Raw genomic sequence first — 19615 nt, forward strand, 5'->3', positions numbered from 1 at the left:
CCCGTTGGCCCCACTCCTTGGCAATGTCAGTCTGGCACTACAAGGGTGCCATGGTACCCTGTCCTTGACCATATGGGGACTACAGTGACCTCCGCTTCCCCGGCATGTTCATCTCGACTGCTGGAGAGCAGTAGTGACTCCCCCCTGTCTGACATCACGTCAACATTGGATGTCCCCAGAAGATATCGTGTTACACCCTGAGCATGAACCTGATTATGTTGCCAGTGGGGGTGGGGAAGATCTCATTCTGAAGTCTCCAAAGCAAAAATCCTGTTATTGCTCTCTCATAATGAAATTTGCACCCATCGTGAACAGCCACAGAATGTCGCAGACAATGATTTTACCAAGTCAGTTTGTTCAATTAGTCTTTTCCATCCTTTGTCCAATTTGAATGTTATATCAAGCTAACAATGGAATGCACTCTTGTTATAGATAACTGAAAAAAGTGCTTAACTCATTTGCTTTATCACAGTATACACATAACAGTGGAGCCTAAGAAAACTTTAAACAAGGCTGGAATGTAACAATCTGTTTGGAGCCTTTATGTTGGCAACTGGAAAACATTCACTTCATTCAGTTCTTTTCACCTTATCAGCAAGAGAAGCTACTTTCTTCTTCCAAGGTGGCACTGCTATTATTCGTGGAGATAAAAGTTTCTGCCACAGTTTTTGCCAAAGGGTTGGTGCATTGCTGCTGCAAGTGTAAATTCTTAGCAACACAAATCTTGAGCATTAGCAACTGCTGAAATGATTATCACACCTAAACAAAAGCTCTTGTCACACTGATTGCCAGAGCTGGAACATTAGTGCATGTTCCCTTACCGGAAACCTGTGAAATTGGAGAAATGTGCTGTAATCCAAATGAACCTGAGTAATTTACAAATTCTGATTTTTATAACCTCAATGCCTTTGTCCTGAACCTGAGCACCTGGTCCACGGTTGCATCATATCCATGTAAAGCACTGAAGAGATTCTGAAAGAATAAGTTCAGAAAGTACAATAATTATATTACAGAGCAACATAGAAAATAGGAATGGGGTAGGCCATTCAAGCCCTCAGCCTTCTATCTTAACGCCAATTTCCTGCACTATCTCCATGTTCCTTGATGCCTTAATATCTAGAAATCTGTCAGTCTCTGTTCTGAAAATACTCAATGAAAGAACCTCTAAAGCCCACTGGATTAGAGAATTCCAAAAACATGCCACCCTCTGAGTGTAAAACTTTTTTCTCATCTCAGTCCTGAATGGTTTACGTCTTATTCTAAGACCATGTCCCCTGGTTCCCAGCCAGGGGAAATATTCTTTCTACATATACCCTGTCGTAACTGGTAAGAATTTTGATGCATCAATGAAATTGCCTCTCACTCTTCTAAACTCAAGAGAATATATGCCCAGTCTCCTAACTCTCTCAAAATTATAAGGCAATTAGCAGTTATCAATTAATGTCTAAGTCGATTGTTTAATTTCACAATACTGAATAACTTTTGTGATGTTGCATAAGAAGGAATATTTGGATATTGAGTGGTATGGTTGCAGATTGAGCAGTTTGTGGTTGAAACTACACACTGAACTTGACTAACAGTCAGATAAGATTTTTGTCCTTTGGATTAACTTATTCTCCACACAATTTATCTTCTCTTGCTTTGAAATTCTGCTTTGTAGATTCAAGCTTTTCAGCGCTGAGAGTGCTATTTTGCTCCAAAAATAGCACCTGCAGTTAGGCGCACTGTTCTGGTGCTAGCAGTACCATTTTGATGACCATTTTAACGTCTGACCACGAAAGAGGACATATGCAGAGTAGGAAGATCAATGACACTAATCAGCGGGTAATGCTCAGTAGTCCAGCTAAAGCCTTATTTTAACTGTACACAGCTGAACACTTCACCTTTATTCTTGTTAATTGGAAGAAATGACTGAGCTATCTTCCTCGCTATAAATGGCGGTTTTAAGTAAAGAAAATACACAATAAGCTGAAAAACTGAAAGTTGAATTTTCCACATTTTCCATCGATTCGAAAGACAAGGTTCCTTTTCTCTTGTTATTTTGAGCTTCTCAAATTGAAACTAAAGATTCTTGTCTGGACTTTGAGCCACCATGACCAATTCAACTTTTCTTCCGTCAAATGAGTAAAATACAGGCTACAATGTTAAAACGAACACATGCCTCTCTCATGTATGGTATTGCAGTGGTTATGGCACTGAATTTAAACCTAGAGATGTGAGTTCAAATGCCACCTTGGAATATTTGAAATTGAATTCAGCAAATCTGGTATAATGTGGACCAACATGTTACTATGTCAATAACTGGGTGTGGTATTCTTTCTTCTCCTTCCATACCAAGTAGCTTTTTAGAAATGTATATTATACATACATTCTATTGTTTCTATTGGTGGGTCACATTGATATTGGTGCACAATATAAAATTTGTTCTGCACAAGAATGGAAAAAGTTTAGAGGGAACTTTAGTTGTGGTTACTAGGAATGTTCATGAATTGTTTGATTACAAAGAACCTGAGCAGAAAGGAGCTGCCTTTTTTATTCATTCATGGGATGTGGCCATCATTGCTAAGGCCAGCATTTATTGTCCATCCCTAATTGCCCTTGAACTGAATGGCTTGCTTGGCCCATTTCAGAGAGCAGTTAAGGGTCAAACACATTGCTGTGGATCTGGAGTCCACATGTCGACCAAACCAGGTAAGAATGGCAGATTTCCTTCCCTAAAGGACATTCGTGAACTAATTGGGTTTGTATGAGAATCAATAGTGGTTTCATGGTCATCATTAGACATTTAATTCCAGATTTTTATTGAATCAAATTTCAACATCCACGATGATGGGTTACGAACTTGAGTCCCCAGAGCATTACGCTGGGTCTCTGGATTACTCATCCAGTGACAATACCACTACATTACTGCCAGCCCTGTATTCTATTGTCCTGTTTTCCCCTTCCTGTTACATTTCTTTCTCCTCCACTTGCTCAAGCTCCTGCTCTTCAGCTTTTCACTTGATTGCTGGTAGCAAGGACTGTTCACTCATAATGAACACATCGTATAGTATGTAGCATACTATTAAAAATGTGTTTTACAATGTGGCTTGTGGTGGTATGGTTTTCATGTGTGCCTGCTTTAATAGTGTGTGTAGGTTCTGGACCAGAGACATAAGCCACAGTGGATAATCCTTGCCACCCAATAACCAGCTTTCAAAATACTATGGTGGGTTAAAAGGAAGTGGAATCTCTGTCATTTCAGGAGAATAACATGAGACAAAGCAATGTGCAAGCAGGCAATGATATTTTGTACCATGAGGAAGCCTGCAATCCAAGCAAACTCTCTTGTTTGGTCCACTTTCTTGTTTTTTGGAAGAGAAAATTAAGTTATCTCTTTGTGTTTAGAGAGCTGTAATGACCACCCTTAGGCAGCAGTGTACTCCAAACTACAAGACTATTCTTGTACCTCGAGTATAGTCTGAAAGGAAATTAAAAAGAGTCATGGAATCCCAACAGCCACGCAGTGAAGCTCTTGGCCTGCTTTGAGGTTACCTTTACAGCTGAAGTTATTGGCAGATTTTAGATTCAAGCTCTTTAGTGAAAAGCAGGTACTTCCAGCATCAGTTCCTACTGAATGTGAAACAAGAATATTGCGCCCCAAAGACCCCCAGCAGTATGGCTCCTCCTGCTCAAAGTCCTTTTATTCTTTCTCCTTCTCTGTCTTCCGGCAGCTTGTCTTCCTCTGCCTGGTCTCTGATTCTCTCAGTCATGGTCAAATTCAGGAGGAAGGCCTACCAAGCCACTCAGCTCTGGAAGCAACTTGTTTCAGTACAAACCATTAAACAAAGAAGTAGATCAGTACCAGCCAGACCATTTCCTGGAGAATATTCAAACTTCGGAGAAGTGTAAGAAACTCCATAGTATTGTAGAATTGCTTCAGCAGGTGGAAGAAATAATCCAGCACCTAACTTGTAAGTACTTGGTGATTTCTTTCAATAGCACTCTGAAGCTTCCAGCAGTCATTATATGTAGACATGTGGACCCTTGCCAAGAGGATGCCCGGTGTGCTTTCTGTTGAGCACATATCGGATGCTGTTTTCAAATATTAGAAGGCTGACTAACCCATAAGAAATGGGCACTAAAAAGCACAATTGCTCCCCATGTCTTTTACTATTTCCTCTTTCACAATGTCTTCTACTAATTTATCCATAATTTACTCATTGGCCTGAAGTTCCCTGCAGCAGCTTTTTGTTCCTTTTAGAAATTGGGATTGTGTTTCACCTGCTTTCCCATTATCATGAACAATACTTGTTTCAAATGATTCCTTAAAAATATTGGCTTATATGATCTCTAGTATTTTGCCCGGCTTTAACTTCAACAGCAACAACCTACTCTTATATCACACCATTAATGCAGAGAATAATCCCAAAGTGCTTTACGGAAAAGTAATCAGACAAAAATAGATGTGGTCAAAGAAGGAGATAGAGGCAGAGATAACAAAATGCTTGCTGAATAAGGTGGATGTTGGGGAGGGGTCTTAAAGAAGGAGAAGGAAGTCAAAAGGCAAAGAATTTTAGGGAGAGAATTGTAGGGTGTAAACCAGTGAAGGCAGATGAACCATTAATGGGGCAGACAGAGGAATGCACAATAAATCAGAGTTGGAAAATCAGAGCTCTTAACAGGTTGTACGGTTGGGAAGGTTAGGTAAATAGTGACAGGTGAGTACATGAGAATTTTAAATTAAAACATTGGAGGACTGGAGCTCATGTTGACTAGTGAGTGTGGCAGTGCAAGTTAGTGTGTGGACACAAAGTTTTGATGAACTGTGGTTTATGAAAGGTACAGGATGGGAGACTAATCAGGCGAATGCTGGCACTTCATTACGATCGTGCTTAAGCTGGCATCCTGTAATATTTCAATGGTGTCATGAAACATGGGGCATGATTGTTTAGACATGACATTTGAGTACATGTCAGTGCACTATCTTGTACATAATCTTATGTTGTTTTTATTTTATTCATTTAGCTCCAAGATCAACTGCTGAAGAGCAGTGAAATGCAAACAGAAATAACTGAACTAAACAGGAAAAATGAACAGTTGCAGACTGTTATTGAAGAACTTCAGCGAGTAAATGAACAATTTTCCTCAACTAATCTGGATGTAGATGTCCAAATGCATGAATTCAAAACTAAAAATGCAAATCTTCAGAAAAAGAATGGAAAGATGCAATCTACAGTTACAGATCTGATTAAAAAGTCTTACAAGATGTGGAGCCATGTGGCGGATGTGCAGGAGTCAGTTACCGATTTGAAAACTGCAGTACATGAGGTAAAGGAAGACAACAGCAAACTACAGTCGATGATTTCTGAACTGCATTTGAAAAATGAGCAACTTCATTCTATAGTTGTGGAGCTGCAAGACAGTGTTACCCCAATGGAGTCATCCTTCCGAGAAAAGCTTTGCAAACTGGTAGCTGCTGGGGCTGAAGATCAGGAACTTCACCTCAGGATCTTAAAATTGCAAGAACAGAACGAGCAGCTGAAAACTATGATCATGGACTTAGATAAGAAACAAGGCTGTCAGGGAGCCTTAACTTTACAAATGCAGGATAATGTCAGTCAGTTTAAAGACATTATGGAAAAATTACACAAAGAAAGTCAACAAATGCAAACCATAATCACAGAACTGGATGAGAAAAAATACCAGCTTGAGGCTTTTGTTTCAGCACTGCAGAAAAGTAATTTCAAACTGCAGGCAGCTATTCCCCACAATGATCAGCTTCTTGCCTTTTCAGACCTGCAGAATAATATGACAGAGGAGAATTTGAAACTAAGACATGAGAACTGGGAGTTGCAGACCACAATATCAGAACTCTGCAAAAGCAAGGAACAGCTTGAAGCTTCCCTTTCAACACTAAAAGAAAAAGTCTGTAAACTTGAGGCCACTGAGTTTGACAATAAAAGGCTTCAGCTCGTGATCTTGGGACTTCAGGACAAAAACAATGAATGGACAACCACTGTCATCAAACTTGAAGACAAGAATATCAATCTACAAAAACGTTATAATGACCTGCAGGACTATAAAAATGAACTGTTAACAATCATTTCAGAATTACAAAGCCAGGCATTAAAGTTAGATGGTGCTGAATTACAAAACAGACAGTTACAACTCTTAGTCAAAGATCTACAGGAACAAAACGCACAGTTAAATATCAAAGTCTATGAACTTGCAGACAGAAATAACCATTTAAAAGAACATGGTTCACAAGTGCAGTGTAATTCAATTCACCAATGGACTGCTAATGTTGACTTGCAAGAAGATACAAAACCCCCATCTGCAACTGCAGAAACTAAAAGGAGGAAATACCAGTTTGAATGTTCTTCATCGGAGCAGCAAGCAGTAGTAGGTATATTAGACATTACGGATACCATGAAGGAGAGACTTCAGAAATCAGCCTCACATGTGCAAGAAAACATTTTTGAAGTTCAAGACAACATTTTGAAACTGCATGGAAGAATCACCTGTCTTCACAAGATTGTTATGAAACTACAGGAAAATAATCATCAATTTATTTTAAATATTTCAGAATTACAAGACAAGATCTCCAAGTCTGACCTAAGAAGCTCACAACACCACCATCTTGGAATGCATCAGGAGAAAACAAATTATAACGAAGAAGATATCCCTATTCCAGAGTTCAAAACTGTGGATGAATCATCTATTACCACATTATCAGCCTTCAGAGAAAACTCTCTTTTACAAGTAATCCTTAGAGTGATAATGATTAGCAAAGACATTAAGATTTCCATTGAGAATATTGGGGTTGAGACCAAACATCTTCAGGCTTCATTTTTTGATTTAGAGAGCAAATTTGGTAAAATACAGCTACACAAGGGTGGCTTGTTAAATACAGAGGCATGCATTCTTCAGGAAGTGGCTCAACAGATGAAGGAATATGAATGTATACTCAAGAAACACGAAGAAGAGAAAGTTCTCTTGAAACAGAAAATATCTGAACTGGACAAAAGACTTACCGAGGAAAAGTTCTTCTCAAATAAAGTGGAAGCTCAAATCAAGAATCAGCAACGAATGGCTAACTCTGAAATTTCAAAATTGCACAAGTCAATAAAGGACCTTTTGAGTAGCAATATGAAACTCGAAGAAACGATTAATTGGTCCCTGGAACGGAACGGGGTGTTAGATGTCAAGCTTGCTACCCTGAAAAATATTCTTGCAGAGGAAGAGTTTCACTTTAGTGAAAAGGAAACCAAGATAAACCATCAGTGGAAGATATATACCAATCAGGTTAAAAGTTTGCAGTGCATGTTATCAGAAATGTTTAAAGAAAATTCAGCTCTTAAGGAAATGATTAAGATATTTGACCAGGAGAAAGCCCAGCTACAAATCACAGTATCCGAACTGCAGTCTAAGGCAAAATCAGAAAAATTAAATGTTGAAATTCAACAGGATGACCCACTGAGTGCAAAGTGTTATGACAATAGTCTTCAAGAGAAAACTAAAACAATGTCAAAAAAATGTATAAAATTTATAAATGGCACGGAAAAGCTTGAAGAAAATAAAGAACTCCCTAAGAATATAGTTAACAACCTAGAGACAAACTTTACCGAAGAAAGTTTGTGCTTTGATGAGAAACATACTCAATTGAAAGGCCAACAGAAGGCAGCAGGTTGTGATGGGATTAATTGCCCAGGGGATATAATGGAGGAAATTCTAGACAGCAACAATAAAACTTGTGAGCCTCAGATTACTGTTGAAAAAGCAAAGACAATGATAGATCATGTAAACTCTGAAATAAAAGTCAAATTTGCAGACGACATGCTGTGTTGCATTGGAAGTGATATACCCAATATGACTAATCAGTCCACATTAGCAGTCTTTAAGAATAATCAACTGTTAGAAATACCCAGTGAAATCATGGAGAGTAATAAACAACTTCAGGCATACATTGAGAATCTTATGGAGGAAAAATGCCTGCTGGCTGGCATGGTGTCTGAACTGGAAAAAAAAGTGAGAGATATACAACAATATATCAATGAAAGTGAGGTACAGAAGAATATTGCATTTTGCGAATGCATTCCAACAATTACTGAGACTCGGGAAAGAGAATGCGAACATTTGCTAGACCATAAAAATGCATTTATGTTTCAAGATGAAGACCAACTTTTCCTCAATCCCATAGTTGCAGAATTGAAGAAAAAGATTGTGAGGGAAGAATTTCATTCCCGTGAACTTGCAGTTCAAATAGACATCCAAAAAAAGGAATACAATGAAGAACTAGGGAGGCTTCAAAAAACTATTAAAGACGTACACGAAAAAAATGAAGAACTAAAAAGAACTGTAATGAGACATGAGGAGGAAAAGAAAGTGTTAGAAATGAGGCTGTTTGAAAAAGAGAACATTATTTCTATTGATCAGATGCATCAGTGTGAAATTCAAGCTCAAATGAAGTACGAAATCCAGTTACTGGAAACCCAGAAATGCCATTTGCAAGACTTGGTTTATGATCTTTTGGATGAAGGTGGAAATCAAGAGGTTGACAAAGATAAATCATCACCACGAGTGACAGAGGATGAAATATGCAGTGACCTTAAAAAGCAACATTGCTTTAGTGAATCTGAAGTTAAAAATTGTGTTGAGCCTGCAGGAAGGGTTTGTGAAAGTACTAAACTCCAAGGAGAAACAAAAATGCTGCAAGAGAGAAACAGATTATATGAGTTGAATGTTGAGGCTTATAGGGAAGAAAATGAGTCCCTCACAGAGTCTCTGTCAAAGTTTAAAGACCTATTTAAAAAACAACAGATGTACTACAGGGAAAGTGTGGCATATCTAACTGATCAATTAAAGGAAGCTAATGTAAAAATACAACAACTTGAAGAAAAACTAAGTTTGCTGAGACATAATAATGCAAAGCTTCAGGTGGTCATTAATAAATCTGAAGGAGAAATCTTTTTTCCTCACATCAGTAATGTATGTAATTCGGAAGGCCAATCAGTGCAAATGGAACATGAACACCACATAAGTATCATAAGAAATGCAGATAATTCCAGAGAACAGTCTAAAGATTCCCAAGAGAGTAAGAAACATCTAAACTTTCATGTTCAGATATCTGACGAGGAAAACAATAACAAAATCTTTGACCTAAAGAACACTGAACCACAAGAAACAAATGAGGAACCACAGGACGGTGGTGAAGAAAGGCAGAGTACTATGGAGAACATTGGAAGTGAGAAAATGATGCTTGAATTAAATGTGATTCACCTCAAAGAAATGCTGGATGTTGAGGAACACACAGCGAATAAAATGAAGATTTCACTGAAAAACAAATGCAAGATATTAGCAGATCGGAATAATGATCTCCAAGAAATGATCACAGGACTGTTGGATGAAAATACAACATTTCAAGTTTCAATTGATAATCTTGAGAACGAAAAGAAGCTGCTGATGTTTAAAATCACGGAGTTGAAAGATGAAATAAAAATGAACCAGGAATGCTGCAGCAGTAAAACAGTGCAAAAGGTTTTACCAAAAGCTATTGACTTGCAAAGTAAGTTAAAGGGACTTGAGAACAGTAACATGGATCTTCACGCAGAACTGGACAGGGAAATAATACTTCCTGAAATTGTAGTTTCACACCTTGAGACAAAAAATGAATGTCAGAACGATCAACTGAAAGAGATAGATGTAGAGAGCAAGCATCTTCGTGAAGCAGGACAAAAACTTCAGGACAGTAATGCAAAAGTTCAAGAAACTTCAAGAAATGATAACATTCTGATGAATAAGATAGCTAGTGGTTTGCAAGACGAGATACTAGAAGAGCACAATTTCAGCGTGGTGTTACAAGAGAATTCCTGTTCTGAAGTCCTTTATTCTGAAGACACTTGTCAACAAGAATTGAAGAATGATTCATCGGAAAATCATCAATTAATCATTGAAGATCTTGCAGAAGACAAGTTAGCATTCATAGACTCTCAGATTAATGATGAGCTGCAAGAACAGAAATTGTACTTAAATGAAAATGTAGTTCCTTCAGAGAGTCAGAAAGATTTTACATGGGTGACACAAGAGAGGGCAAAAATTAATGTGACACTTGAGAACTCTACAGGAGAAATAAGTGTTCCAGAAATGTCCGCCCTTAAATTAGAAAGATCAATTTCAGAAGAGCAACTTCACCCCCAAGATATTGAGATGTCTGCCATAGACAGCACCCACCACCAGGAAACAATAAATGAAGCAATAAACACCTGCCAAGACACTGCCATTGACAGACATGAACATGCTACAGAGAAGAAGGATGTATTAACATCTGCTCTCCTAAATGTAATTGATGAGGAAGATCTTTACATAAGTAATGCTACCTCTCAGTGTAACGTTCACTGGGACAGCACTGATATTGAATTAACAAACAACTGGCTGCAGGAAGCAGCTGAATCACTTGGCCAGATGGAAGGTCTACAAATCACACAAAGTTTCACAATGAAAAAAGAAGCACAGCTAGATGCAGACCCCAAGCTACAGGCCAAAGTAGAGGAAGAGCATCCTGATGCTGGAAAAGCAGCATTGATTAGTGCTGACAGGGCTCCAGAAGTACATAGTGAGGTCATACATCAACAAGGAAAAGTCATATCACAGTTGAAGAGGATTCAGGAAGTAAATGAGGTTACTATCAATCATCACAAAGAGAAAGAATTGCAGAGAATAATTTCCTTTCTTCAAGAGACAAAGCTTTCAGAGGAAAGAATTAAAGATATAAAAAACAATGATCAGAGGTAGGCAATACCAACATTTAGGACCATAAGAGTAAACTTAGATATGGTCCAAAAATGGGCAAGATTAACCCATGCTAGTTTTGTTGCGATTCAGGGAGCATGCAAAGTTCGTGATGTCTGCTAATTTAAATGCTTATAGCTTAGCACTAACCTTGTAGTTGAGGGGGTGCATACCTTAGCAAGTGACCCAAGTTAGTGCAAGACAATTTTATTTGTTTATTCATTTATTAGTGTCACAATTATTTATTAACACTGCAATGAAGTTACTATGAAAGTAACCCAATCACCACATTGCGGCGTCTGTTCGGGTACAGTGAAGGAGAATTTAGCATGGCCAACGCACCTAACCAGTATGTCTTTCAGACTTTGGGAGGAAGCCAAAGTGCCTGGAGGAAACTCATGTACAAAGGGGAGAATGTGCAGACTCCGCACAGACAGTGAAACCCAGGTTCCTGGCACTGTGAGGCAGCAGTGCTAACCACTGTGCCACCATGCTGCTCCTAGCACCACTTATCTACATCTCTTAAAGGAGAGGTACATTCTAGCTGCAGCAAGTGCTGGAAGTGGCTGGGGAAGAATCTCTGAGCTGGGAGAAGAATGAAAATAGCACATTGGGCAGAGAGCATGTCCCAAGCTTCTCTGCACACTGGAGGCCTTGATCCAGAGATGGATAGGAGAAAAGAGGTCCTCGACCCAGAAGGGCCAGGGAGACCTTTCAGCAGATAAGCCATCACTGTCAGTACAACTAGTCTAGCCCCACAGGCCCAAATGTAGTGAGGGAAGAGGTTTAATGACCTGAATGCATCTTCAGGTATCATATCACTGCATATACACTATTAGCCTAACATATTGTTCCATTTACAACTGACTTTGGTCATCTAATTACGTTCTCTATCAAACACAATTAATAAACATGAACATAAGAATTAGGAACAGTGGGAGACCACTCGGCCCTTCAAGCATGCTCTCCCATTCAATGAGATCATGGCTGATCTAATTTTAATCTCAACTTCACATGCCTGCCTCTCCCCCGATAACCTTTCACCCCCTTGCTTTTCAAGAGTCTATCTACTTCTGTGTTTAAGATATTCAAAAACTCAGACTCAATCAACTTCTGAGGGCGAAAATGCCAAAATCTCACAATCCTTTGAGAGAAAAAAAATCCTTAACTCTGTCCCAAATGGCAATCCTTTATTTTTAAACAGTGGCCTCTTGTTCTGGATTCTCACACAAGAGAAAGTGGCCTTTCCATGTCCACCTTGTCAAGTTCTTTTAGGATCTTATATGTTTCAATCAAGTCATCTCTTATTCTTCTAAATTCCAGTGGAAACAAGCCCAGCCTGTCCAGACATTTCTATGAAGACAACCCTTCCATTCCAGGTATTAGTCTGGTAACTTGTCTGAATTACTTCCAATGTATTTACATCTTTCTTTAAATAAGGAGACCAACACTGTACACAATACTTCAAATGTGATCTCACCAATCCCTTCAGTAACTGAAGTATAACTTCCCTACTTGTATATTCAATTCCCCTTGCAATAAATGATAACATTCGATTAGCTTTCCCATTGATTGTTGCACCTGTTTACTAACCTTTTGAGATCTTGCATCAGGACACCCAGATCCCTCTGCATCTCAGAGCTTTGCAATCTCTCACCATTTATGTAATATGCTTCATTTTTTTATTTTTTCCTACCAAAATGGACAACCTCACATTTTCCCACATTATACTCCATTTACCAGAATTTTGCCCATTCATTAAACGTATCTATCTCCTTCTGTAGCCTCCTTATGATGTCTTTAGGTCCTACTCTCCTTTGTTTCTTGTGTCGTCAGCAAATTTAGCAACCATACCATTGGCCCCTTTATCCATGTCATTTATATAAATTGAAAAGAGTTGAGGCCACAGCAATAATCCCTGTGGCATACCACTCATCACATTGTACCAACCAGAAAATGACCCAATCCTGTCCAACCTCTGTTTCATGTTAGCTAGGAAGTCCCAATGTAAAGACACTGTGGGAATTGCATGGAAAAATTCAACTTCTGATGCGCCTTTGGATCTTCTGAAGAGGTTTCCAATGTTGAGTTATAGTTGAAATGTTCCAATTCTCTTATCTGAATAGTTACCCAGAAAATGTTAGACAATGAAAAAACAGGCATAATTCCTGGGTAACTATATAACTGACTTACCACCCTGGCTCTCCACTCCCTCCCAACTCTCCCAGGCCCTCCAACTCTTCCCACCAACCCCCTCCCCCGACCGGACCCCATCCCACTACATTCTCACCCTGCCACCATCCACTTGTTGCCATGCTACCCAGCTGGCACCCTACCCAGATGATTTCCTAACACCCTACCCACTTGCCCATTTATCTTGCTCTCACTTATTCACAAACACAATGAAAAGCTATTTAAGTGTCCCAAAGCTTTTTAGCATGTTAGTAAATGAAGACTCACCAAAATACAGCAACATGTGCCGTAGAAAGGGAACATGTTCTTGGAGCAGGATTGGTGATCCTGCTTCAAGAACAGGTATGCTCTGCATTTCTGAAGAGGCCCAGTTCGAAGTCTGTGCCAAAAATGCAGAGCTCTAGAGTTGGGAAATAGGAGCAGAGTGGCATTTGGACAGTGACTGCAATTCCTTGGAAGATCCAATCCACTATATTCTCTCCAGCAACAACATTGTGACATTTGTACTCCACGTGCATTAAAAATTACTGTAATCATTAACATTTCCTTTCATTCACTGTTTGATAAGTACAAAAGGAATATAAAGATGAGTCCTCAATTTGGATATACATTTAGAGTTGCATGGGTCAACAATTATCATTGAAAACATTATTTACAAAATTATTCTGAAAAAAACTATAGAATTTATTATCGATAACTCAGTTCACTGATACTCTACAATGACATGACCCATAAAGCAACAAGATTTACTATTTATATGTACTTCTGAGAGTGAATCCGCAACATTCAAAACTGTATTAGAATGATAAATTTTGCTATACAATTGTCTGTTGTAAGGTCTCAGTACCAGTGCATTGATTCCATTTTTAAAATGTACGCAGTTTATCTGTCGAACCAGCGACCAGTAAGTTTAATGAATCTACACCAACTGGCAATAAACAGCTTACTGACAATTCCGAACTCCAGAGAGGCAACAAAGTTATAAAGGTAAGACAAAAGCAGTGCGTATTCGACAGTGTTTTAGAAAGCCATTCATTTCAACTGTTTGAAGTTGCATGAAGGTCCTGATATTTATATATTGAGATCATTTTTAGTTCCATAGAAATTATTTGGGTTATCTCTACTAAATGTAGTGTTATAGACAGGAGAGGGGTTGCATTAAACAATGCTAATTTCTCTTCTTGCAACTTGTCCATAAACAGAAAGGAGTTTTTGATTTATTTCCCCCTTTATAAGCAGTGGCTTATTTCCCAACCCCTCAGGTTTGGTGTGGTCCAATTTCTATTAATAACACCACACAAACTTGAGGTAGGATGAACTCACAGGGTTTGTTTATTTGCACACACTCAAGGCAGTCACAATGTTGCCTTCTTTTCATTCATACAATAAAAGAGGGATGGAGAGAAGGAAAATTTACAATAAGTAAAGTTTAGTTATTAGTCATGAGTAAGACTAACATTAACACTGCAATAAAGTTACTGTGAAATTCCCCTAGTCGCCACAGTCCAGCGCCTGTTTGGGTCAATGCACCTAAGCAGCACGTCTTTCAGAATGTGGGAGGAAACCGAAGTACCCAGAAGAAACCTGCACAGACACAGGGAGTACGTGCTAACTCCACACAGACAGTGACCCAAGCTGGGAATTGAACCCGGGTCCCTGGTGCTCTGAGGCAGCAGTGCTAACCACTGTGCTGCCGTGCTGACCACAGAGAAAAGAAATGTTTCTCGTAGGTCGGGATGGGAGATGTGCATCGCTGGCCTTGTACTGGGATATGCGCATGTGCCAGGAATGCATGCGCATCTCTCGGAGCAGGCGAACAGTCGCCAGCCAGACCATTGGTGGAAACCGGCAGGAAGGCAGGTAAGTCATTTGAATCTTTTTTTAATATGTTTTAAGTATAATTAGCTGTTCATTATCAGAAACTTTCAGATCCCAATTGAATCTCTCATCCCTCCAGGAGTACTTCATTCCAGCTCCCCATATTTGAGGAATTAGTGGGAGATTCCTGCTGGAATGAAGGGAGGCAGTCGGGCCTCCCAGGGGTTCGGGCAGCAGAGGGGTGGTGTCCCCTGGGCATGGGCACCCTGGCCCCTTGCGCAAAACCGGGGGGCACCTTGGCACTGCCCACTGAGCATTGGGCAGTGCCAAGGGGGAGGGGCCTATTGTGGGTGGGACCTAGGGGCAATCGAGGGGTTGGGGGGGTCCCACTGCCACTCTGCAGAAGGATCGGTCTATGATGGAGGGAGGGCAACAATTCAGGTGGGCTGAGGGGTTGTTTGCTGGGGGGGGGGGGGGGGTGTGGGGGGGGGGGGGGGTGCTGACTCCCATTGGGGAGGGGTTCTGACTCCAGGGCAGGTCTGCCTGAGTGAGGGGGGGGTGGGGAGATCACCACTGCTGGGGGGGTGGGCTGTGCATTGGGGCATTCCGGGATGGGAGGAGGGCTACGATCAAGCCATGGGGGGAGCTGGAGGGGCAGCACTGCAGTGGTCCTGGGCTGGCCAGCGAGCAAGGAATCTGACAGATCAGAACCACTGTGCATGCACAGAGTTCCAGAACTGTCAAACTCCGGCATGAATAGGCCCCGGCCCCCTTGAGGTTTTAATGATATTCACGACTGGGACCTCTGCAGTGCACAGACTGCGCAGATTCAGATGAGAAGCTGAACTGCAAAAACAGTTAAGATTTAGAACAGTTTTCCCACCAATTCAACAGTTTGGGAGAATTGCCCCCATTGTTTCACATGAGCTCCAGAGTCCAGAAGTCCAATGAGACACGCCTTCACAGTGGTTGGTGAGTGGAAAACTGTTGCTGGATAATTCTGTTGGGTTTGATTTCATATAATGAGGAAGGCATGCAGCAATGAATCTGTCTTATTGGGGATGGTACAGAATTTCCAGCAGGTGCAGTATGGATTAGACTAGGTGTTCAATCTGAACCAGAACTCCTGGTCTGTGATGCTGCTGGTTAGATAGTGAAATGGCAGACTGAGACTTTACAGTACAGCCAGGCAACATTACTGATTCCACATACCAGAGGTTCACGTCAATGACACTAATTTCTTCACATTCTATTTGGCAAATAATGAATGTTCTCTTGTCTGGGACTGTGAAATTGTTGAATGTCTCAGCCATTAAGAAATGAAAAGAAGACCGTGGGGTCCTTTGTCTCAGCAGATAAGCAGATTCCAATGGCCAGTCTCGGTTATGAAATGCAGATGGCCTTTGTATAGCTCTCTTTGAATTTGGTCTGTGCAGTCTACAATGGTGTTGTTAGCGGCTTTTCAGAAATAGCAATGTGCGGGGTCTTCCTGATACTGCTGGGTAGCTCCTTTTGTTTGAGGGTCACAGACAAACATAGTTTCAGCTATTTTAGGTCTTTGTTCAGTTTTAAATTGTTTTGAGATAGCAATGAGTAGAGTTCTGTATATTTTAGAAAATAATATACAGGATGAGGTCCTAATCTGTCACAGGAGTTTATGATAAAATTTCCTTTTGTGGACTAACATCATTTATTTTTCTTTGCTTTGTTTTTACTTTGCATTAAAATTGCTGATAGCAGAAATAATGATCGAGAGATTGTAAGGAAGAGAAAAGAGTAGCAAGAATTGGCAAAAATCAGGGCAGCCATACTTAATTCCTAAAATTCTTAGCCAACAGTTGGTAAATTAGAACGTTAAGCATGTATATAGCTTCAGGTCAAGTGTAAATGAGATGATGGTGTGACAGCCCAGATATTCATTAGATGTGGTTTTGCCTCCCATAGTTCTCCAGCTTCACAGTTTCAACACTGTTGTCAGGAGTAATGCACTGAGTAAATTATAATCGCCACTCAATAAAGAAGAAAGGGCAAATGCTGAGTGAGTCACTTCATCCTGGCACAGTGAACCTCCTGGCATTTGATGGTTGATTCAGACTCTCAGTTGTGTTATGCAGTGTCCCACAAGGATGATTATAATTGTTGACATACTGCAGGTTACTTCCATTTTTGGCACACCAAGACAATGTTTTCTGCAATGATAGCAGTGTATTCCTCTCGGTAGCCGACATACATTGTGAAAACTAGGACTGGGCATCTTATCAATAAAGGCTGGAGACTATCTCAGAAAAGTTTGAACACAACTGATATAACTCAAGACTCTAAATCTCTGCATTACTAATTATATATTGTAATTTTTAAACATCAAAACATTAAAAGACTTGACTAGTGGTCCTAATAACCTCAGATCAGTTCAGGGGATTTTGAATAGTCATCGGCTGAAAGGACAATGCCTCATCACCTAGTGTCTGCCTGATTTCAAATTTGGCGGTAGAATTTTTAGACCCATCTGTCACAAACCTGGCTGAAATTGTCAATGACGGTGTTCCAACCTGGAAACACCGGTTTATGGTAACGTATAGTTTTGTCTACAGGAATGGTATAAGGAGCCTTGTGCAATACAAGTGAAAACTGTAATCGGCCCAGTCATATTAACACTTACTAAAGACTGTTTATTACAATAAAGAAAGACATATATACAAATAGGACTATAATGATTTAAGACAGTTATGCACAAGAAAACTACTAAACACACTCACACAGTTTAAATAGGAATTACTGCTTTGATCCAAAGTACATTTACAAGATCTGAACTCTTTCAGGACTTCCTTCTTCCTATCAACATCCAATCCAATAAAGGCCTCTTTATAGATACCACACTATAGTTAGTAGTTATCCTGGGGAATGTCTCTTCCTGGTTTAGCAAAGATATCATTTTAACTACCTCCATGAAGGTTTTCTGCACTGTTGCTTCTGGCCTGCCAGCTAAAACCAGCTTACAGGCTGCTTGCTGGACTCTGTGCCTTAGATTACAAAGTGGAATCTGCCCTCTGCTTCCATGAAGAGGTTGCCAATTATATCATTGTTTCCCTTTGAAGATTCAGTTTGTATATTTGACTCTCAGTCCCCTCGGCTTCTGTTAATTCTAAAAATTAACATATATATGTTTTCCCTGGATGACGCAATCGTCTATCCCAAATGTTCCTGATAAGCAGGATGATGTGTTTATTTTGGTCTGTCTCTTTATTGGAATTCACATCCTGTGAAATACCTTTTGAAATGTTGGTGGCTTTGGACCTACTGACATGGCATTCACACAAGTCAAAGTGAAGGCCATCTGTAGGGCCACACTAAGCACTCTAGATACTAAAGAGTGGTCAAGATGTGTAGAGTTACTCACCTGCGCTCTCAGCCAGAAACAGGGATGCATTATTTTGTGCATAACAACAAATCAGAGATCATAGAATCAGAAACCCTACAGTACAGAAAAAAGCCATTCGGCCCATTGAGTCTGCACAGACCACAATCCCACCCAGGCCTACCTCCATATCCCTAAACATTTTACCCACTAATCCCTCTAACTGCGCATCTCAGGACACTAAGGGGCAATTTTAGCACGGCCAATCAACCTAACTCACACATCTTTGGACTGTGGGAGGAAACCAGAGCACCCGGAGGAAACCCACATGGACACGAGGAGAATGTGCAAACTCCAGGAAAGATAATAATTTAAATGGGGCTTGCAGATAAAAATAAAACTAATTGGAAAGACATGATGTACAGAGAAAGGGTGTGGGAATTTCTAGTAACCCAACTCAAGATAAATATCCTGATCAATTCAGTTGAAGAAAATAATAATGGTACTATTTTATAACTTAGTAATCAAAAGGTTACTGTCCCTCTGACTCAACTTTCTTTGTAAAATTCCCAACCAGAAAGCAATCAAGACGCAAGAGTTTGATTTTGTACCTGAGACAAAATGTAAGTAAACCACTAAATATTTGGATGTATATATGTGTAAGTGGCAAAGGCTTGTTCTTCTGGTTGGGCCACGTAAAGAACCAACAGATCCTGCCCTTTTCTGCCAAAACTGATTTCCAGAATTATCCTGGAATCAAAGAAAACCACCTCACTTGCTCCCTGCCCCCGCCCCCCCCATACGACGGCCCCACCCTAGCTTCTTCTCTGTACTGAAATCTGTCTCCTTAAGCCCCTCTGCCAGCCTCCTCTACCCTCATCTCCAACAACAAGGTTAATTGATTTGTTTGTCTCTAAGATTAAGACGTTCCATTGTGCTGCTTCCCTCCCTTGCGCTAACTCACTAGATTTAGCTTTTTTTGACATTCTCCCCTGCCATAGCCCTAAATCAGATCTTTCTCTAATTTCTCCCCTCCCATCATGCCTTCTCCAAGCTCAATTTTGCTAACAGTCGACTTCCTTTCCTCTATGGCTCGCAACATGTTCCTAGTAAGGAAGAGACACCTTGTAGCGCAATGTATGGAATCAACTTTATAATTGACTAGCTTGAGTGATAAGCTCACCCAAAAACAACTTACATTAGAATCTTTGAAGCAACAAAACTTTCTGAGGCATTTAACAGGAGTATTTAACAACAAAGAGATATTAGGCCACCTGACCAAAAGCTTGGTTAAAGAGGTACAGTCTAAATAACACCTTAAAGAAAGAAAGAGACGTAGGCCAGAATTTTACTGGCATGCCAGCCCAGATTCCGGGGGCTGGTGAGGCTTAGAGAACGGCATTCTCCGTTGGTTGGCCTTGGGCGGATCATATGAAGCTTGGGCGGATCATATGAAGCTTGGGCAGACGTGCCTGTAGA

General features: G+C 40.2%; 1 protein-coding gene across 7 annotated transcripts in view; it reads left to right on the forward strand.

Annotated features, from left to right (window-relative positions):
- The window catches only part of kbtbd3 (kelch repeat and BTB (POZ) domain containing 3), a 151062-nt gene that overhangs the window by 78472 nt on the left and 52975 nt on the right, over positions 1-19615 (forward strand). For 4 of the 7 annotated variants that reach the window (XM_080197242.1, XM_080197241.1, XM_080197243.1 and 1 more), the window contains exons 4-6: positions 5008-10769; positions 13845-13950; positions 18714-18759. In XM_080197242.1, the coding sequence (XP_080053368.1) occupies positions 5008-10769; positions 13845-13950; positions 18714-18759 (5914 nt within the window). Of the gene's footprint in view, positions 1-5007; positions 10770-12093; positions 12150-13844; positions 13951-18713; positions 18760-19615 lie in introns of all 7 variants that reach the window. The other 3 variants (XM_080197246.1, XM_080197244.1, XM_080197245.1) reach the window with 1 other exon arrangement.

Source organism: Carcharhinus amblyrhynchos, chromosome 10, assembly GCF_965287045.1.
Source record: "Carcharhinus amblyrhynchos chromosome 10, sCarAmb.v2.hapA, whole genome shotgun sequence".
Taxonomy (NCBI): domain Eukaryota; kingdom Metazoa; phylum Chordata; class Chondrichthyes; order Carcharhiniformes; family Carcharhinidae; genus Carcharhinus; species Carcharhinus amblyrhynchos.